The sequence below is a fragment of the Tachyglossus aculeatus genome, chromosome 2 (genome assembly GCF_015852505.1).
Source record: "Tachyglossus aculeatus isolate mTacAcu1 chromosome 2, mTacAcu1.pri, whole genome shotgun sequence".
Classification (NCBI taxonomy): domain Eukaryota; kingdom Metazoa; phylum Chordata; class Mammalia; order Monotremata; family Tachyglossidae; genus Tachyglossus; species Tachyglossus aculeatus.
In genome coordinates this window covers 170,830,698-170,853,903 of record NC_052067.1, presented here as the reverse complement: position 1 = coordinate 170,853,903, position 23,206 = coordinate 170,830,698, and the positions used below count along the sequence as shown (strand labels likewise).

General features: G+C 46.7%; 1 protein-coding gene across 1 annotated transcript in view; it reads left to right on the top strand.

The window, feature by feature from the left end:
* WBP11 (WW domain binding protein 11) overlaps nt 1-19,694 on the top strand; it is a 43,253-nt gene extending 23,559 nt beyond the window's left edge. The window contains 10 exon segments of the mRNA XM_038770028.1: nt 5,427-5,781; nt 8,648-8,836; nt 14,503-14,610; nt 16,965-17,222; nt 17,225-17,278; nt 18,882-18,967; nt 18,969-19,016; nt 19,018-19,063; nt 19,164-19,240; nt 19,242-19,694. Of these exon segments, the coding sequence (XP_038625956.1) occupies nt 5,427-5,781; nt 8,648-8,836; nt 14,503-14,610; nt 16,965-17,222; nt 17,225-17,278; nt 18,882-18,967; nt 18,969-19,016; nt 19,018-19,063; nt 19,164-19,240; nt 19,242-19,607 (1,587 nt within the window). The 3' untranslated portion in view covers nt 19,608-19,694.
* Nucleotides 19,695-23,206: the final 3,512 nt, after the last annotated feature.

The following is a 23,206-nucleotide window of genomic DNA, read 5'->3' as shown; positions in this document are numbered from 1 at the left end:
ATAAGCGCCGGGGAGGTTAGCAGGTGATGGGTTGTCCCATGGGGGGCTCGCAGTCATTCATTCATTCATTCAGTCATCCCATTTCGTTCATTCCGTCATGTTATTATCCCGTATTGCTATAAAATCAATCAATCGTATTTATTGAGCACTTACTGTGTGCAGAGCACTGTACTAGGCGCTTGGGAAGTCCAAGTTGGCAGCATATAGAGACGGTCCCTACCCAACAGTGGGCTCACAGTCTAAAATAATGATGATGGCATTTGTTAAGCGCTTACTAGGTGCACAGCGCTGTCGTGCTGTGGGATTTGAACCCATGACCTCTGACTCCAAAGCCCGGGCTCTTTCCACTGAGCCACTCCGTGTTATCATTCCGGATTATTATAAAATAATGATGATGGCGTTTATTAAGCGCTTACAGCGCTGTCGTAAGCGCCGGGGAGGTTACCAGGTGATGAGGTTGTCCCACGGGGGGCTCACAGTCATTCACTCATTACTGAGCGCTTGCTGTGTGCAGAGCGCTGTACTAAGCGCTTGGGAAGTCCAAGTCGGCAACATCTAGAGACGGTCCCTGCCCAACGGCGGGCTCACAGCCTAGAAGGGGGGACAGATGACAAAACAAAACATATTAATAAAATAAAATAAATATAATAAATATGTGCAAATAAAATAAATAGAGTAATGAATACGTACAAACATATATCCAGGCGCTCACAGTCTAGAAGGGGGAGACAGATGACAAAACAAAACATAGTAATAAATAAAATAAATAGAATAAATATGCACAAATAAAATAGAGTAATAAATACGTACAAACATATATCCAGGTGCTGTGGGGAGGGGAAGGAGGTAAGGCGGGGGGGATGGGGAGAGGAAAGAGGGGGCTCAGAGGTCATTCATTCAATCGTATTTATTGAGCGCTTACTGTGTGCAGAGCACTGTAGTAAGCGCTTGGGAAGTCCAAGTTGGCAACAGGTAGAGACAGTCCCTGCCCAACAGCGGGCTCACAGTCTGGAAGGGGGGAGACAGATGACAAAACAAAACATATTAATAAAATAAAATAAATAGAATAAATATGTACAAATACAATAAATAAATAGAGTAATAAATCCGTGCAAACATATATCTAGGCGCTGTGGGGAGGGGAAGGAGTTAAGGCTGGGGTGATGGGGAGAGGAAAGAGGAGGCTCAGAGGTCATTCATTCAATCGTATTTATTGAGCGCTTACTGTGTGCAGAGCACTGTAGTAAGCGCTTGGGAAGTCCAAGTTGGCAACAGGTAGAGGCAGTCCCTGCCCAACAGCGGGCTCACAGTCTCGAAGGGGGGAGACAGATGACAAAACAAAACATATTAATAAAATAAATAGAATAAATATGTACAAATGAAATAAATAAATAGAGTAATAAATACGTACAAACATATATCCAGGCGCTCACAGTCTAGAAGGGGGAGACAGATGACAAAACAAAACATATTAATAAATAAAATAAATAGAATAAATATGCACAAGTAAAATAAATAGAGTAATAAATACGTACAAACATATATCCAGGGGCTGTGGGGAGGGGAAGGAGGTAAGGCGGGGGGGATGGGGAGAGGAAAGAGGGGGCTCAGAGGTCATTCATTCAATCGTATTTATTGAGCGCTTACTGCGTGCAGAGCACTGGACTAAGCGCTTGGGAAGTACAAGTTGGCAACAGGTAGAGACGGTCCCTGCCCAACAGCGGGCTCACAGTCTAGAAGGGGGGAGACAGATGACAAAACAAAACATATTAATAAAGTAAAATAAATAGAATGAATATGTACAAATGAAATAAATAAATAGAGTAATAAATACGTACAAACATATATCCAGGCGCTCACAGTCTAGAAGGGGGAGACAGATGACAAAACAAAACATAGTAATAAATAAAATAAATAGAATAAATATGCACAAATAAAATAGAGTAATAAATACGTACAAACATATATCCAGGTGCTGTGGGGAGGGGAAGGAGGTAAGGCGGGGGGGGATGGGGAGAGGAAAGAGGGGGCTCAGAGGTCATTCATTCAATCGTATTGATTGAGCGCTTACTGTGTGCAGAGCACTGTACTAAGCGCTTGGGAAGTCCAAGTCGGCAACAGATAGGGATGGGCCCTGCCCAACAGCGGGCTCACGGTCTAGAAGATTCATTCATTCAATCGTATTTACTGTGTGCAGAGCACTGTACTAAGCGCTTGGGAAGTCCAAGTCGGCAACATATAGAGACGGTCCCTGCCCAACAGTGGGCTCACAGTCTAGAAGATTTATTCATTCAATCGTATTTATTGAGCGCTTCCTGTGTGCAGAGCACTGTACTAAGCGCTTGGGAAGTCCAAGTAGGCAACATCTAGAGCCAGTCCCTGCCCAACAGCAGGCTCACAGTCTAGAAGGGGGAGACAGGCGACAAAACAAGACATATTAACAAAATAAAATAAATAGACTGAATATATATGTATATATGTTTGTACGTATTTATTCTTTATTTCTTTTATTGGTACCTATTTATTCTATTCATTTCATTTTGTTAATATGTTTTGTTTTGTCGTCTGTCTCCCCCTTCTAGACTGTGAGCCTGCTTTTGGCTTGGGCTTCCCAAGCGCTTAGTCCAGTGCCCTGCACACATTAAGCGATCAATAAATATGATGGAATGAATGAATCTTCTAGACTGTGAGCCCACTGTTGGGCAGGGACAGTCTCTATCTGTAGCCGACTTGTACTTCCCAAGCGCTTAGTCCAGTGCCCTGCACACAGTAAGCGCTCAATAAATACGATTGAATGAATGAATCTTCTAGACTGTGATAGCCCGCTGTCGGGCAGGGACCGTCTCTATCTGTTGCCGACTTGGACTTCCCAAGCGCTTAGTCCAGTGCTCTGCACACATTAAGCGCTCAATAAATACAGCGGGCTCACAGTCTAGAAGGGGGAGACAGGCGACAAAACATATTAACAAAATAAAATAAATAGAATATATATATATATATATGTTTGTACATATTTATTCTTTATTAATTTTATTGGTACATATTTACTCTATTCATTTCATTTCCTTCCCTATTCATTAGGGAAGCAGCGTGGCTCAGTGGAAAGAGCCCGGGCTTTGGAGTCCGAGGTCATGGGTTCGAATCCTGGCTCCGCCACATCTGCTGTGTGACCTTGGGCATCATCATCATCATCATCAATCGTATTTATTGAGCGCTTACTGTGTGCAGAGCACTGGACTAAGCGCTTGGGAAGTACAAGTTGGCAACATATAGAGACAGTCCCTACCCAACAAGTCACTTCACTTCTCTGAGCCTCAGTTCCCTCATCCGTCAAATGGGGATGAAGACTGTGAGCCCCCGGGGGGACAACCTGATCAGCTTGTAACCTCCCCAGCGCTTAGAACAGTGCTTGGCCCATAGTAAGCGCTTAATAAATCCCATCATTAGCATTATTATCGTTTTGTTTTGTCGTCTGTCTCCCCCTTCTCGACCGTGAGCCCGCTGTTGGCTTGGGCTTCCCAAGCGCCTAGTCCAGCGCTCTGCACACAGTAAGCGCTCAATAAATACAATTGAATGAATGAACGGAGAGACAGGCGACACAACAAAACCTGTTAAGGAAGTGGAATGAATATATCTGTGTGACTTTGGGCAAGTCACTTCTCCGGGCCTCAGTTCCCTCATCTGGAAAGTGGGGATGAAGACTGTGAGCCCCCCATGGGACAACCTGATCACTCTGTAACCTTCCCGGCGCTTAGAACAGTGCTTGGCACATAGTAAGCGCTAAATATGATTGAATGAATGAATCTTCTAGACTGTGAGCCCGCTGTCGGGCAGGGACCGTCTCTATCTGTTGCCGACTTGGACTTCCCAAGCGCTTAGTCCAGTGCCCTGCACACATTAAGCGCTCAATAAATACGATTGAATGAATGAATCTTCTAGCCTGTGAGCCCGCTGTTGGGCAGGGACCGTCTCTATATGTTGCCGACTTGGACTTCCCAAGCGCTTAGTACAGTGCCCTGCACACTTTAAGCGCTCAATAAATACAGCGGGCTCACAGTCTAGAAGGGGGAGACAGGCGACAAAACAAAACCTATTAACAAAATAAAATAAATAGAATAAATATATATGTATATATGTGTCTACGTATTTATTCTTTATTTATTTTATTGGTACATATTTATTCTATTCATTTCATTTCCTTCCCTATTCATTAGGGAAGCAGCGTGGCTCAGTGGAAAGAGCCCGGGCTTTGGAGTCCGAGGTCATGGGTTCGAATCCCGGCTCCGCCGCACGTCTGCTGTGTGACCATGGGCAAGTCACTTCACTTCGCTGAGCCTCAGTTCCCTCATCTGTAAAATGGGGGTGAAGACTGTGAGCCCCCGGGGGGACCACCTGATCACCTTGTAACCTTCCCGGCGCTTAGAACAGTGCTTTGCACATAGTAAGCGCTTAATGAATCATCATCATCATCATCATCATCAATCGTATTTATTGAGCGCTTACTGTGTGCAGAGCACTGTACTAAGCACTTGGGAAGTACAAGTTGGCAACATATAGAGACAGTCCCTACCCAACAAGTCACTTCACTTCTCTGAGCCTCAGTTCCCTCATCTGTCAAATGGGGATGAAGACTGTGAGCCCCCGGGGGGACAACCTGATTAGCTTGTAACCTCCCCAGCGCTTAGAACAGTGCTTTGCACATAGTAAGTGCTTAATAAATCCCATCATTAGCATTATTATCATTTTGTTAATATGTTTTGTTTTATCGTCTGTCTCCCCCTTCTCGACCGTGAGCCCGCTGTTGGCTTCCCACGCGGTTAGTCCAGCGCTCTGCACACAGTAAGCGCTCAATAAGTATGATTGAATGACTGAATGGAGAGACAAGCGACACAACAAAACCTATCAAGGAAATGGAATGAATATATCTGTGTGACTTTGGGCAAGTCACTCCTCCGGGCCTCAGTTCCCTCATCTGTCAAATGGGGATGAAGACTGTGAGCCCCCCATGGGACAACCTGATCACTCTGTAACCTTCCCGGCGCTTAGAACAGTGCTTGGCACATAGTAAGCGCTTATTGAATGCTATTATTATTATTATTAGAGAAGCAGCGTGGCCCAGTGGAAAGAGCTCGGGCTTTGGAGTCAGAGGTCATGGGTTTGAATGCCGGCTCCGCCACTTAGCAGCTGTGGGACTCTGGGCAAGTCACTTCACTTCTCTGGGCCTCAGTTCCCTTGTCTGGAAAATGGGGATTAAGTCTGTGAGCCCCACGAGGGACAACTTGATTGCCTTGCATCTACCCCAGCGCTTAGAACAGCGCTTGGCACGTAGTAAGCGCTTAATAAATGCCGTTATTATTATTATTATTATTGTTATTATGACGTCTTTATTTATTATCCCCCCCGTGACCCCTGTTGACCGGCGGCAGAACGCCCAGCACGTGGAAGTGGAGAGCATCCCGCTGCCGGACATGCCGCACGCCCCGTCGAGCATCCTGATCCAGGACATCCCGCTGCCCGGCGCCCAGCCGCCGTCCATCCTGAAGAAGACGTCGGCCTACGGGCCGGCCGGCCGGGGCCCGCCGGCCCTCCCGCTGCCGGGGCCCGGGCCGGGGCCGGGGCCGGGGCCGGGGGTCCCCCGCCTGCCGCCGGGCCGCAAGCCCCCCGGCCCCCCGCCCGGCCCGCCCCCGCCCCAGGTCCTGCAGCTGTACGGGCGCAAGGTGGGCTTCGTGGACCCGCCCCCGCGCCGCAGGGACGAGGACGGCCCCTTCGGACCCGACTCAGGTGGGCGAGCACCCCCCCCGTCCCGTCCCGTCCCGTCCCATAATAATAATAGTAATAATAATAACGATATCATCATTATTATTAATTAACAATAATAACGGTATCATTAGTATTATTAAGTAGCAATAATGGCATCCTCATTATTATATTAGATTATATATTATATCATAGCTATATAATATCTACATTCTATGCAATATATGCTCATCATCATAATTATCGCATTCACATCATACAGTAATCGTTATATGTTATCATCATCATCAATCGTATTTATTGAGCGCCTACTATGTGCAGAGCACCGTACTAAGAGCTTGGGAAGTAATAATAATAATAATGATGGCATTTGTTAAGCGCTTACTATGTGCAAAGCTCTGTTCTAAGCGCCGGGGGGGATACAGTGTGATCAAGTTGTCCCACGTGGGGCTCACAGTCTTAATCCCCGTTTTTACAGATGAGGGAACAGGCTCAGAGAAGTGAAGTGACTTGCCCAAGGTCACACAAGCAGACTTGTGGCGGAGCCGGGATTCGAACCCACGACCTCTGACTCCAAAGCCCGGGCTCTTTCCACTGAGCCATAGAGACAGTCCCTACCCAACAGTGGGCTCACAGTCTAATGTTATCCCACGGATATAATATGTTATATCATCATTATTGTATTATATTGTATATCCTGCGTATTGTATTGTAGATGTCATATATTACATCATTATCATTGTATTATATTATGTATTATGCATGTTATATTATAGGTATATTTTATATTGTATAATGATAATAATGATGGTTATATTTATGTTATGTAGTTATCATCATATCATCTATGATATTATAGATATATAATATATTACATTATCATTATATTATATATTATATGTTAAATTGTAGATGTATAACATCTATATGTTATATATTATACAACTATTATAGTTATTATTATATTTATGTTACATGATCATTTATATTATCATTATAATATAGACATATAATATATTATATTATCATATTATATATTATATGATAGGTATATAACATCTATATATCATATAATTATAACAATCATTATTATATTTATATTATATCATGGTAGTGATTATTATCGTCATATTATATATTATATTACAGATATATAATATATGATATATATTATTATTATTATCATTATCATTATTATTATTATTATTAGTCTCCCCCCTTCTAGACTGTGAGCCCACTGTTGGGTAGGGACCGTCTCTAGATGTTGCCAACTTGGACTTCCCAAGCGCTTAGTACAGTGCTCTGTACACAGGAAGTGCTCAATAAATACGATTGATTGATTGATAATAATAGCATTTATTAAGCGCTTACTATGTGCCAAGCACTGGGGGCGGGGATACAAGGTGATCAGGTTGTCCCACGGGGGGCTCACCGTCGTCATCCCCATTTTCCAGATCAGGTAACTGAGGCTCAGAGAAGTGAAGAATGGAATGGACACTCTCCCTGTCCCTCATGGGGCTCGCTGTTTCAGCAGGGAGGAGGAGGATTTAATCCCCATTTTCCCGATGAGGACACTGAGGCTCAGAGAAGTGAAGCGACTTGCCCAAAGTCCCCCAGCTGGCAAGTGGCGGAGCGGGATTTGAACTCGTGACCTCTGACTCCAAAGCCCAGGCTCTTTCCACTGAGCCACGCTGCTTCCCCTACTGTACTAAGCGCTTAGTCCAGTGCTCTGCACACAGTAAGCACTCAATAAATATGATTGAAAGAATGAATGAATGGACACTCTCCCTGTCCCTCATGGGGCTCGCTGTTTCAGCAGGGAGGAGGATTTAATCCCCATTTTCCAGATGAGGACACTGAGGCTCAGAGAAGTGAAGCCACTTGCCCAAAGTCACACAGCTGACAAGTGGCGGAGCCGGGATTTGAACCCATGACCTCTTGACTCCAAAGCCCGGGCTCTTTCCATGCTGCTTCCCCTACTGCAGTAAGCGCTTAATACAGTGTTCTGCACACAGTAAGCGGCGTGGCTCAGTGGAAAGAGCCCGGGCTTCGGAGTCAGAGGTCGTGGGTTCGAATCCCGCCCCCGCCACAGGTCTGCTGTGTGCCCTTGGGCAAGTCACTTCACTTCTTGGGGCCTCAGTGACCTCATCTGTCAAATGGGGACGAGAACCCTGAGCCCCACGCGGAACAACTTGATCGCCTTGTGTCCCCCCAGCGCTTAGAACAGTGCTTGGCACATAGTAAGCGCTTAACAAACGCCATCATTATTATGACCGTGAGCCCCACGCGGGACCACCTGATCACCTCGTATCCCCCCCCCAGCGCTTAGAACGGCGCTTGGCACATAGTAAGCGCTTAACAAATGCCATCATCATCATTGGGCTAGGGAGTCAGAGGTCGTGGGTTCGAATCCCGGCTCGGCCCCTCGCCAGCCGTGCGACAAGTCGCTTCACTTCTCTGGGCCTCAGCGACCTCATCTGGAAAATGGAGATGAAAACTGGGAGCCCCCACCGTGGGACAACCTTGTATCCCCCCAGCGCTTAGAACAGTGCTTGGCACATAGTAAGCGCTTAACAAATGCCATCATCATTATTGGGCTAGGGAGTCAGAGGTCGTGGGTTCGAATCCCGGCTCGGCCCCTCGCCAGCCGTGCGACAAGTCGCTTCACTTCTCTGGGCCTCAGCGACCTCATCTGGAAAATGGAGATGAAAACTGGGAGCCCCCCCCGTGGGACCACCTTGTATCCCCCCAGCGCTTAGAACAGTGCTTGGCACATAGTAAGCGCTTAACAAATGCCATTATTATTATTATTATTATCATTATTATTATCCCACCCTCCCTCCGCGGTCCGGTCGCGCGTAACGGACGGACGCCGTCCCTCCCACCCCAGGCCGGCGCGGGGAGGAGGCGTCCAGCAGCAGCGAGGACGAGGGCTACCCGGAGGACATGGAGCAGGACAAGGGCGAGGACAGCAGCGACGACAGCGACAGCGACCGGTCGGACGCCGCCGACAGCGAGGGGGACGACTTCCCGCTGCGGGGCGAGGCCCCCAGGCCCGACGGCGACGACAAGAAGGCCGGTGAGGGCGGGCGCCGAGGGGGCACCTCCTTAGTCGGCTCATTCCTTCATTCAATCCTCATCATCATCATCATCATAACAATCATAATGACTGCGCTAAGCACTTAGTACAGTGCTCTGCACATTGTAAGCGCTCAATAAATACGATTGATGATGATAACGGTGTTTGTTGAGCACTTACTGTGCGCACCTCCTTAGTCTGCTCATTCATTCAATCCTAATAATAACAATCAGAATGACGGCGTTTGTTGAGCACTTACTGTGCGCACCTCCTTAGTCTGCTCATTCATTCAATCCTAATAATAATCATAATCATAATGACGGTATTTGTTGAGCACTTACTGTGCGCACCTCCTTAGTCTGCTCATTCATTCAATCCTAATAGTAATAATCATAATGACGGTATTTGTTGAGCACTTACTGTGTGCACCTCCTTAGTCTGCTCATTCATTCAATCCTAATAATAATAATCATAATCATAATGACAGTATTTGTTGAGCACTTACTGTGTGCACCTCCTTAGCTCATTCATTCAATCCTAATAATAATAATCATAATCATAATGACGGTATTTGTTGAGCACTTACTGTGTGCACCTCCTTAGTCTGCTCATTCCTTCATTCAATCCTCCTCCTCATCATCATAATCATCATCATAACAATCATAATGACAGCGTTTGAGCACTTACTGTGCGCACCTCCTTAGTCTGCTCATTCATTCAATCCTAATAATAATAATCATAATCATAATGACGGTATTTGTTGAGCACTTACTGTGCGCACCTCCTTAGTCTGCTCATTCATTCAATCCTAATAATAACAATCAGAATGACGGCGTTTGTTGAGCACTTACTGTGTGCACCTCCTTAGTCTGCTCATTCATTCAATCCTAATAATAATCATAATCATAATGACGGTATTTGTTGAGCACTTACTGTGTGCACCTCCTTAGTCTGCTCATTCATTCAATCCTAATAATAATAATCATAATCATAATGATGGTATTTGTTGAGCACTTACGGTGTGCACCTCCTTTGTCTGTTCATTCATTCAATCCTAATAATAATAATAATAATAATCATACTCATAATGACGGTATTTGTTGAGTGCTTACTGTGTGCCCCTCCTTAGTCTGCTCATTCATTCAATCCTAATAATAACAATCATAATCATCACCATCATCATCATAATGACGGTATTTGTTGAGCACTTACGGTGTGCACCTCCTTTGTTCATTCATTCAATCCTAATAATAATAATAATAATAATCATACTCATAATGACGGTATTTGTTGAGCGCTTACTGTGTGCCCCTCCTTAGTCTGCTCATTCATTCAATCTTAATAATAACAATAATAATCATAATCATAATGACGGTATTTGTTGAGCACTTACTGTGTGCACCTCCTTAGTCTGCTCATTCCTTCATTCAATCCTAATAATCATCATAATCATCATCATAACAATCATAATGACGGCGTTTGTTGAGCGCTTACTGTGTGCACCTCCTTAGTCTGCTCATTCATTCAATCCTAATAATAACAATCAGAATGATGGCATTTGTTGAGCACTTACTGTGTGCACCTCCTTAGTCTGCTCATTCATTCAATCCTAATAATAACAATCATAATCATCATCATCATCATCATAATGACGGTATTTGTTGAGCACGTACGGTGTGCACCTCCTTAGTCTGCTCATTCATTCAATCCTAATAATAACAATAATAATCATCATCATCATCATAATGACGGTATTTGTTGAGCACTTACTGTGTGCACCTCCTTAGTCTGCTCATTCATTCAATCCTAATAATAACAATCATAATGACGGTATTTGTTAAGCGCTTACTGTCATAATCATGATAATAACAATCATAATGACGGTATTTGTTGAGCCCTTACTGTGTGCACCTACTTAGTCTGCTCATTCATTCAATCCTAATAATAACAATAATAATCATAATCATCATCATAATGACAGTATTTGTTGAGCACTTACTGTGTGCACCTCAGTCTGCTCATTCATTCAATCCTAATAATAACAATAATAATCATACTCATAATGATGGTATTTGTTGACCACTTACTGTGTGCACCTCCTTAGTCTGCTCATTCATTCAATCCTAATAATAACAATCATAATGACGGTATTTGTTGAGTGCTTACTGTGTGCACCTCCTTAGTCTGCTCATTCATTCAATCCTAATAATAACAATAATAATCATAATCATAATGACAGTATTTGTTGAGCACTTACTGTGCGCACCTCCTTAGTCTGCTCATTCATTCAGTCCTAATAATAATAATAATCATCATAATCATAATGATGGTATTTGTTGAGCACTTACTGTGTGCACCTCCTTAGTCTGCTCATTCCTTCATTCAATCCTAATCATCATCATCATAATCATCATCATAACAATCATAATGACGGTATTTGTTGAGCGCTTACTGTGCACACCTCCTTTGTCTGCTCATTCATTCAATCCTAATAATAACAATCATAATGATGGTATTTGTTGAGCACTTACTGTGTGCACCTCCTTAGTCTGCTCATTCCTTCATGCAATCCTAATAATCATCATAATCATCATCATAATAATCATAATGACGGTATTTGTTGAGCGCTTACTGTGTGCACCCCTTTGCTCATTCATTCAATCCTAATAATAACAATCATAATGACGGCATTTGTTGAGCACTTACTGTGTGCACCTCCTTTGTCTGCTCATTCATTCAATCCTAACAATAAAAATAATAATTATAATCATAATGACGGTATTTGTTGAGCATTTACTGTGTGCACCTCCTTAATCTGCTCATTCATTCAATCCTAATAATAATCATAATTATAATGACGGTATTTGTTGAGCACTTACTGTGTGCACCTCCTTAGTCTGCTCATTCCTTCATTCAATCCTAATCATCATCATCATAATCATCATCATAACAATCATAATGACGGTATTTGTTGAGCACTTACTTTGTGCACCTCCTTAGTCTGCTCATTCATTCAATCCTAATAATAACAATCAGAATGATGGCGTTTGTTGAGCACTTACTGTGTGCACCTCCTTAGTCTGCTCATTCATTCAATCCTAATAATAACAATCATAATAATCATCATCATCATCATGATGACGGTATTTGTTGAGCACTTACTGTGTGCACCTCCTTAGTCTGCTCATTCATTCAATCCTAATAATAACAATCATAATAATCATCATCATCATCATAATGACGGTATTTGTTGAGCACTTACGGTGTGCACCTCCTTAGTCTGCTCATTCATTCAATCCTAATAATAACAATAATAATCATCATCATCATCATAATGACGGTATTTGTTGAGCACTTAGTGTGTGCACCTCCTTAGTCTGCTCATTCATTCAATCCTAATAATAACAATCATAATGGTATTTGTTAAGCGCTTACTGTCATAATCATGATAATAACAATCATAATGACGGTATTTGTTGAGCACTTACTGTGTGCACCTCCTTAGTCTGCTTATTCATTCAATCCTAATAATAACAATAATAATCATAATCATAATGACGGTATTTGTTGAGCACTCACTGTGTGCACCTCCTTAGTCTGCTCATTCATTCAATCCTAATAATAATAGCAATCATCATAATCATAATGATGGTATTTGTTGAGCACTTACTGTGTGCACCTCCTTAGTCTGCTCATTCCTTCATTCAATCCTAATCATCATCATCATAATCATCATCATAACAACCATAATGACGGTATTTGTTGAGCGCTTACTGTGCGCACCTCCTTTGTCTGCTCATTCATTCAATCCGAATAATAACAATCATAATGACGGTATTTGTTGAGCACTTACTGTGTGCACCTCCTTAGTCTGCTTATTCATTCAATCCTAATAATAACAATAATAATCATAATCATAATGACGGTATTTGTTGAGCACTCACTGTGTGCACCTCCTTAGTCTGCTCATTCATTCAATCCTAATAATAATAACAATCATCATAATCATAATGATGGTATTTGTTGAGCACTTACTGTGTGCACCTCCTTAGTCTGCTCATTCCTTCATTCAATCCTAATCATCATCATCATAATCATCATCATAACAATCATAATGACGGTATTTGTTGAGCGCTTACTGTGCGCACCTCCTTTGTCTGCTCATTCATTCAATCCGAATAATAACAATCATAATGACGGTATTTGTTGAGCACTTACTGTGTGCACCTCCTTAGTCTGCTCATTCATTCAATCCTAATAATAATCATAATGATGGTATTTGTTGAGCACTCACTGTGTGCATCTCCTTAGTCGGCGGCGGGCGGGGGCGGACCCGCCTCCTTAGCCTGCTCATTCATACATTCAATCCTAATAATAATGATAATAATCATAATGACGGTATTTGTTGAGCACTTACTGTGTGCACCACCTTAGTCTGCTCATTCATTCAGTCAGTCCTAATAATAATAATAATAATAATGATCATAATCATAATGAAGGCGTTTGTTGAGCACTCACTGTGTGCACCTCCTTAGTCAGAGGCGGGCGGGGGCGGTCCCACCTCCTTAGCCTGCTCATTCATACATTCAATCCTAATAATAATGATAATAATCATAATGACGGTATTTGTTGAGCGCTTACTGTGTGCACCTCCTCAGTCTGCTCATTCATTCAATCCTAATAATAATAATCATAATGACGGCATTTGTTGAGCACTTACTGTGTGCACCTCCTTAGTCGGCGGCGGGCGTGGGCGGTCCCACCTCCTTAGTCTGCTCATTCATACATTCACTCCTAATAATGATAATAATAATCATAATGATGGTATTTGTTGAGCGCTTACTGTGTGCACTTCCTTAGTCTGCTCATTCATTCAATCCTAATCATAATCATAATCATAATGATGGTATTTGTTGAGCACTTACTGTGTGCACCTCCTTAGTCTGCTCATTCATTCAATCCTAATAATAATAATAATCATAATGACGGTATTTGTTGAGCACTTACTGTGTGCACCTCCTTAGTCGGCGGCGGGCGGGGGCGGTCCCACCTCCTTAGCCTGCTCATTCATACATTCAATCCTAATAATAATGATAATAATCATAATGATGGTATTTGTTGAGCGCTTACTGTGTGCACCTCCTTAGTCTGCTCATTCATTCAATCCTAATAATAATAATAATGATCATAATCATAATAACGGCATTTGTTGAGCACTTACTGTGTGCACCTCCTTAGTCTGCTCATTCATTCAATCCTAATAATAATAATAATGATCATAATCATAACGGCATTTGTTGAGCACTTACTGGGTGCACCTCCTTAGTCTGCTCATTCATTCAATCCTAATAATCATAATAATGATCATAATCATAAGAACGGCATTTGTTGAGCACTTACTGTGTGCACCTCCTTAGTCGGCGGCGGGCGGTCCCACCTCCTTAGGTTGCTCATTCCTTCATTCAATCCTAATAATAATAATGATAATAATAATAATAATGACAGTATTTGTTGAGGGGAAGGGGAAGGAGGTGGGGCGGGGGGGATGGGGAGGGGGAGAGGAAAAAGGGGGCTCAGTCTCACTCTTCCTTTGTCCGTCTTTTTTTCCTTCCGTGTGTCCGTTCTTCCGTGCGTCCGTCCTTCCGTGTGTCCGTCCGTCCGTCCAGGGCTGAGCGTGCGGTTTGCCGACATCCCCGGGAAGCCGCGGAAGAAGAAGAAGAAGAAGAACATGAAGGAACTGACGCCCTTGCAGGCCATGATGCTGCGCATGGCGGGTGAGGGAGACGTCACCCAACGCCCTCCTTCCTTTCATTCATTCATTCAATCAATCAATCAATCAATCAATCAATCATTCATTCATTCATTCAATCGTATTTATTGAGCGCTTACTGTGCGCGGAGCACCAGCCTAAGCGCTTGGGAAGTACAAGTGGGCGACATCAGGAGACGGTCCCTACCCAACAGCGGGCTCACAGACTAGAAGGGGGAGACGGACGACAAAACGGAACGTATTAACGAAAGAAAATAGAATAAATATGTCCAAATAAAATAGAGTAATAAATACGTACAAGCATATATACGTACGAACATATTCATTCATTCAGTTGTATTTATTGAGCGCTTTCTGTGTGCGGAGCACCGGACTAAGCGCTTGGGAAGTCCAAGTCGGCAGCATATAGAGACGGTCCTGACCCATTCATTCATTCAGTCGTATTTATTGAGCGCCTGTTGTGCGCAGAGCACCGTACTAAGCGCTTGGGAAGGACAAGTGGGTGACATCTAGAGACGGTCCCTCCCCAACAGCGGGCTCACGGTCTAGAAGGGGGAGACGGACGACAAAACAAAACATATTAACGAAAGAAAATAAATAGAATAAATATGTACAAATTAAGTACAGTAACAAATACGTACAAACATATATATGTACAAACATATTCATTCAATCGTATTTATTGAGCGCTTTCTGTGTGCAGAGCACCGGACTAACCACTTGGGAAGGACAAATCGGCAACATCTAGAGACGGTCCTGACCCAACAGCGGGCTCATGGTCTAGAAGGGGGAGACAGATGACAAAACAGAATATATTAACAAAAGAAAATAAATAGAATAAATATGTATAAATAAAATAGAGTAATAAATACATACAAACATATATGTACAAACATATTCATTCATTTATTGTATTTATTGAGCGCTTTCTGTGCGCAGAGCACTGGACGAAGTGCTTGGGAAGGACAAGTCGGCAACATCTAGAGACGGTCCGTCCCCGACAGCGGGCTCACGGTCTAGAAGGGGGAGACGGATGACAAAACAGAATATATTAACAAAATAAAATAAATAGAATAAATATGTCCAAAGAAAATAGAGTAATAAATACGTACAAACATATATACGTACAAAGAGATTCATTCATTCAATCGTATTTATTGAGTGCTTTCTGTGTGCAGAGCACTGGACTAAGCGCTTGGGAAGTACAAGTCGGCAACAAATAGAGATGGTCCCTACCCATTCATTCATTCATTCATTCAGTCATATTTATTGAGCACTTCCTGTGCGCAGAGCACTGGACTAAGCGCTTGGGAAGTCCAAGTCGGCAACATATAGAGATGGTCCCAACCCAGTCAGTCATTCATTCATTCATTCAATTGTATTTAGTGAGCGCTTACTGTGCGCAGAGCACTGGACTAAGCGCTTGGGAAGTCCCAGTCGGCAACATCTAGAGACGGTCCCGACCCAACAGCGGGCTCACGGTCTAGAAGGGGGAGACGGACGACGAAACAGAACATATTAACAAAATGAAATGAGTAGAATAAATATGTCCAAATAAAATAAATAAGTAGGGTAATAGATAAAATAAATAAGTAGGGTAATAGATAAAATTAGATAAGATTAGACTGTGAGCCCACTATTGGGTAGGGACTGTCGCTATATGTTGCCAACTTGTACTTCCCAAGTGCTTAGTACAGTGCTCTGCACACAGCGCTCAATAAATACGATTGATGATGATAAATAAGTGGGGTAATAGATATGTACAAACATATATATATATATATATATATATATATACACACACACATATATACACATATATATACACACACGCATATATATATACACGCACATATATGTATATATACAGTGCTCTGCACATAGTAAGCGCTCAATAAATACGATTGATGTTGATATACATTTATACGTTTATACATTTATATATATGTATGTGTGTATATATATATATATATATATATATATATATACAGGTGCTGTGGGGAGGGGAAGGAGGTAGGGCGGGGAGATGGGGTGGAGGAGAGGAAAAAGGGGGCTGAGTGTGGGAAGGCTTCCTGGAGGAGGTGAGCTCTCAGTAGGGATGTGAAGGGAGGAAGAGAGCGAGCTTGGCGGATGTGCGGAGGGAGGGAATTCCGGGCCAAGGGAAGGTCGCGGGCCACGGGTTCGATGGCGGGACGGGCGAGAAGGAGGCCCAGGGAGGAGGTGAGCGGCGGCCGAGGAGCGGAGGGTGCGGGATGCGCCGGAGAAGGAAAGAAGGGAGGTGAGGGACGAGGGGGCGAGGGGATGGATGGCCTCGAAGCCGAGAGTGACGGGTTTTTCCCTGTTTCTTCCTTTCCCTCAGGCCAGGAGATCCCGGAGGAAGGCCGGGAGGCGGAGGGCTTCTCGGAGGAGGAAGAGGAGGACGACGACGACGACGACGACGACGAGGAGGAGGAGGACGCGGAGGGGTCGGAGGAGTCGGGCCCCGAGGACCCGGCGCTGCGCAAGGAGGACGGCCCGGCCGACGGCGGGGCCGGCCCGCCGCCCCCGCCCCAGCCCGGCCCGCCCGCCCAGATGCACGCCGCCCCCGGGCCCGGCCCCCCGCCCCTCGGCCCCCCGCCGCTGCGGCCCCCCCGGGCCCCCCCGCCGGACTCCCGCCCGGACCCCCGCCAGGTGACCGGCACGCCGTTACAATAATCATAATAATAATAATAATGCTGGCATTTATTAAGCACTTACTATGTGCAAAGCACTGGCCTCAGTGACCTCATCTGGAAAATGGGGATGGAGGCCGTGTGCCCCGTGGGGGACAGCCTGATCACCTTGCCATATGTTGGCATATAAAAATGTCGGTATTTGTTAAGCGCTTACTATGCATCATCATCATCATCATCAATCGTATTTATTGAGCGCTTACTATGTGCAGAGCACTGTACTAAGCGCTTGGGAAGTACAAATTGGCAACATATAGAGACAGTCCCTACCCAACAGTGGGCTCAGTTCTAAGCGCCGGGGGGGGAACACAAGGAGATGAGGCTGTCCCATGTTGGGCTCACAGTCTTAATCCCCATTTTCCAGATGAGGGAACTGAGGCACAGTTAGTAAGCGCTTAACAAACGCCATTAAAAAAAAAAAAAAAAAAAAAAAAAAAAATGATGATGATGATGACAATGATGGTGTCGTTAAGCGCTTACTATGTGCCAAGCACTGGAGTGGTTACCAGGCGATCAGGTTGCCCTGGGCAACTCGAAGCCAAGTCCCTTCCTTGGGCCTCGCTTACAATAATAATAATAATGATGATGATGACAATGATGGTAGTCGTTAAGTGCTTACTATGTGCCAAGCCCTGGGGTGGCTACAAGGTGATCAGGTTGCCCTGGGTGACTTGAAGCCGAGTCCCTTCCTTGGGGCTTGCTTATAATAATAGTAATAATTATGATGACAATGATGGTAGTCGTTAAGCGCTTACAATGTGCCAAGCACTATTTGAAACGCCAGAATGGTTACAAGGTGATCAGGTTGCCCTGGGTGACTCGAAGCCGAGTCCCTTCCTTTGGCCTCAATTATAATGATAGTAATAATGATGATGACAATGATGGTAGTCGTTAAGCGCTAACTATGTGCCAAGCACTGTTTGAAACCCTGGAGTGGCTACAAGGTGAGCAGGTTGCCCCGGGCGACTCAAAGCCGAGTCTCTTCCTTGGGCCTTGCTTATAATAATAATAATAATAGTGATGATGATGATGATGACAATGATGGTCGTCGTTAAGCGCTTACTATGTGCCAAGCACTGGGGTGGCTACAAGGTGATCAGGTTGCCCTGGGCGACTGGAAGCAGAGTCCCTTCCTTGGGCCTCGCTTATAATCATAATAATAATGATGATGATGACAATGATGGTAGTCGTTAAGTGCTTACTATGTGCCAAGCACCGGAGTGGTTACCAGGCGATCAGGTTGCCCTGGGCGACTCAAAGCCGAGTCTCTTCCTTGGGCCTCGCTTACAATAAGAATAATAATGATGATGATGATGACAGTGATGGTAGTTGTTAAGCGCTTACTATGTGCCAAGCACTGGGGTGGCTACAAGGTGATCAGGTTGCCCTGGACAACTCGAAGCCCAGTCTCTTCCTTGGGCCTCGCTTATAATAGTAATAATGATGGTGATGATGACAATGATGGCAGTCGCTAAGCGCTTCCTATGTGCCAAGCACTGTTCGAAGCGCCGGTTGCTGTGGGGGGGATACAAGGTGATGTGGTTGTCCTGTCCTCCCGCAGGTGCCCCCCCCGTTCCTGAGGCCCCCGGGGCTGCCGGGCCTGCGGGGCCCCCTGCCTCGGTTGCTGCCGCCGGGCCCGCCGCCGGGCCGTCCCCCCGGGCCCCCCGCCCGGCCCGCCCCCGGGCCTCCCCCCGGGCCCGCCCCCCGCGGGGTCCGCCGCCCCGCCTGCCGCCCCCGGCCCCTCCAGGTAAGCGGGCGATGGGCACGGGGGGGCGAGGAGGAGGGTGGGGGGTCCGCCTCCGGTCCTCACCGTGCCCCGTCGGTCCCCCCTCCGCCCTCCGCCGCAGGTCTCCCGCCGCCGCGGCCCGGCCTGCTGCGCCCGCCGCCGGGCCCGCCGCTGGGGCCCGCCCCGCCGGGCCTCTTCCCCGCCGGCCCCGCTGCCCAACCCGGGGGTCCTCAGCGCCCCGCCCAGCCTCATCCAGCGGCCCAAGGCGGACGAGGCCGCGGGGGCCGGGGGGCCGGCCGCCCCCGCCACCATCGAGAAGAAGGCCACGGCCACCATCAGCGCCAAGCCGCAGATCACCAACCCCAAGGCCGAGGTGACCCGCTTCGTGCCCACGGCCCTGCGGGTCCGCCGGGAGCACAAGGGGGCCGCCCCCGCCCCGCCCCGCAAGGCCGAGGACCCCGCCGGCGGACCCCCGGCCAAGGCCGGGGCCCCGGCCCCCCTGCCCCTGCAGACCAAGGACGACGTCTACGAGGCCTTCATGAAGGAGATGGAGGGGCTCCTGTGAGCGGCGGCCGGCGAAATCCGCCGGCGGCCGCGGGCCGGACTCCCGGGCGCCGGGAGCGGTCGGGAAATACAGCCCTATGGGAACGAGTGGTTTCTCCCGGTATTTATTCGGGGATTTAGTCCCGTGCACACTGAGCGCTTGGGAAGTCCAGGTCGGCGACGGTCCCTTCCCAACAACGGGCTAGAATTCATTCATTCAGTCGTATTTATTGAGCGCTTACCGCGTGCAGCTGGACCAAGCGCTTGGGAAGTCCGAGTCGGCGACAGGTAGGGGCGGGCCCTTCCCAACGACGGGGTAGAATTCATTCATTCAGTCGTATTTATTGAGCGCTTACCGGGTGCAGCTGGACTAAGCGCTTGGGAAGTCCAAGTCGGCGACAGGTAGGGGCGGGCCCTTCCCAACGACGGGCTAGAATTCATTCATTCAGTCGTATTTATTGAGCGCTTACTGGGTGCAGCTGGACTAAGCGCTTGGGAAGTCCCAGTCGGCGACAGGTAGGGACGGGCCCTTCCCAACGACGGGCTAGAATTCATTCATTCAGTCGTATTTATTGAGCGCTTACTGCGTGCAGCTGGACTAAGCGCTTGGGAAGTCCAAGTCGGCGACAGGTAGGGACGGGCCCTTCCCAACAACGGGCTAGAATTCATTCATTCAGTCGTATTTATTGAGCGCTTACTGTGTGCAGCTGGACTAAGCGCTTGGGAAGTCCAGGTCGGCGACAGGTAGGGACGGGCCCTTCCCACCGACGGGCTAGAATTCATTCATTCAGTCGTATTTATTGAGCGCTTACTGCGTGCAGCTGGACTAAGCGCTTGGGAAGTCCCAGTCGGCGACAGGTAGGGACGGGCCCTTCCCACCGACGGGCTAGAATTCATTCATTCAGTCGTATTTATTGAGCGCTTACTGGGTGCAGCTGGACTAAGCGCTTGGGAAGTCCGAGTCGGCGACAGGTAGGGGCGGGCCCTTCCCAGCGACGGGCTAGAATTCATTCATTCAGTCGTATTTATTGAGCGCTTACTGGGTGCAGCTGGACTAAGCGCTTGGGAAGTCCGAGTCGGCGACAGGTAGGGACGGGCCCTTCCCACCGACGGGCTAGAATTCATTCATTCAGTCGTATTTATTGAGCGCTTACTGCGTGCAGCTGGACTAAGCGCTTGGGAAGTCCCAGTCGGCGACAGGTAGGGACGGGCCCTTCCCACCGACGGGCTAGAATTCATTCATTCAGTCGTATTTATTGAGCGCTTACTGGGTGCAGCTGGACTAAGCGCTTGGGAAGTCCGAGTCGGCGACAGGTAGGGACGGGCCCTACCCAACGACGGGCTCACGGGCTAGAATTCATTCATTTAATCGTATTTATTGAGCGCTTACTGTGTGCAGCTGGACTAAGCGCTTGGGAAGTCCAGGTCGGCGACAGGTAGGGACGGGCCCTTCCCACCGACAGGCTAGAATTCATTCATTTAATCGTATTTATTGAGCGCTTACTGGGTGCAGCTGGACTAAGCGCTTGGGAAGTCCAAGTCGGCGACAGGTAGGGACGGGCCCTACCCAACGACGGGCTCACGGGCTAGAATTCATTCATTTAATCATATTTATTGAGCGCTTACTGTGTGCAGAGCGCTGGACTAAGCGCTTGGAAAGTCCAAGTTGGCGACAGATAGGGACGGTCCCTATTCGACGACGGGCTCACAGTCTAGAACGGACTCACAATCTAGAATTCATTCATTTAATCGTATTTATTGAGCACTTACTGTGTGCAGAGCGCTGGACTAAGCGCTTGGGAAGTACAAGTCGGCAACAGATAGGGACGGTTCCTACCCAACGACGGGCTCGCGGGCTAGAATTCATTAATTTAATCCTATTTATTGAGCGCTTACTGTGTGCAGAGCGCTGGACTAAGCGCTTGGGAAGTCCAAGTTGGCAACAGATAGGGACGGTTCCTACCCAACGACGGGCTCGCGGGCTAGAATTCATTAATTTAATCCTATTTATTGAGCGCTTACTGTGTGCAGAGCGCTGGACTAAATGCTTGGGAAGTCCAAGTCGGCAACAGATAGGGACGGTTCCTACCCAACGACGGGCTCGCGGGCTAGAATTCATTAATTTAATCCTATTTATTGAGCGCTTACTGTGTGCAGAGCGCTGGACTAAATGCTTGGGAAGTCCAAGTCGGCAACAGATAGGGACGGTTCCTACCCAACGACGGGCTCGCGGGCTAGAATTCATTAATTTAATCCTATTTATTGAGCGCTTACTATGTGCAGAGCGCTGGACTAAATGCTTGGGAAGTCCAAGTCGGCGACAGATAGAGATGGTGCCTACCCAATGACGGGCTCGCGGGCTAGAATTCATTCATTTAATCGTATTTATTGAGCGCTCGCTGTGTGCAGAGCGCTGGACTAAGCACTTGGGAAGTCCAAGTCGGCGACAGATAAGGACGGTCCCTATTCAACGACGGGTTCACAGTCTAGAACGGACTCACAATCTAGAATTCATTCATTTAATCGTATTTATTGAGCGCTCGCTGTGTGCAGAGCACTGGACTAAGCGCTTGGGAAGTCCAAGTCGGCGACAGGTAGGGACGGGCCCTTCCCAACGACGGGCTAGAATTCATTCATTTAATCGTATTTATTGAGCGCTTACTGCGTGCAGCTGGACTAAGCGCTTGGGAAGTCCAAGTCGGAGACAGGTAGGGACGGGCCCTACCCAACGACGGGCTCGCGGGCTAGAATTCATTCATTTAATCATATTTATTGAGTGCTTACTGTGTGCAGAGCGCTGGACTAAGTGCTTGGGAAGTCCAGGTCGGCGACAGATAGAGACGGTCCCTACCCAGTGACGGGCTCGCGGGCTAGAATTCATTCATTTAATCGTATTTATTGAGCGCTCACTGTGTGCAGAGCGCTGGACTAAGTGCTTGGGAAGTACAAGTCGGCAACGGGGACGGTTCCTACCCAACGACGGGCTCACGGGCTAGAATTCATTCATTCAATCGTATTTATTGAGCGCTTACTGTGTGCAGAGCGCTGGACTAAGCGCTTGGGAAGTCCAAGTCAGCGACAGATAGGGACGGTCCCTACCCAACGACAGGCTCACAGTCTAGAACAGACTCAAAATCTAGAATTCATTCATTTAATCATATTTATTGAGCACTTACTGTATGCAGAGCGGTGGACTAAGCGCTTGGGAAGTACAAAGCGGCGACAGATAGAGATGGTCCCTACCCAACGACGGGCTCACAGTCTAGAACGGACTCACAATCTAGAATTCGTTCATTTAATCGTATTTATTGAGCGCTTACTGTGTGCAGAGCACTGGACTAAGCGCTTGGGAAGTCCAAGTTGGCGACAGATAGACGGTCCCTACCCAATGACAGGCTTACGGGTTAGAATTCATTCATTTAATCATATTTATTGAGCGCTCACTGTGTGCAGAGCACTGGACTAAGTGCTTGGGAAGTCCAAGTCGGCGACAGGTAGGGATGGTCCCTACCCAACAGTGGGCTCACAGTCTAGAATTCATTCATTTAATCGTATTTATTGAGCGCTCGCTGTGTGCAGAGCGCTGGACTAAGCACTTGGGAAGTCCAAGTCGGCGACAGA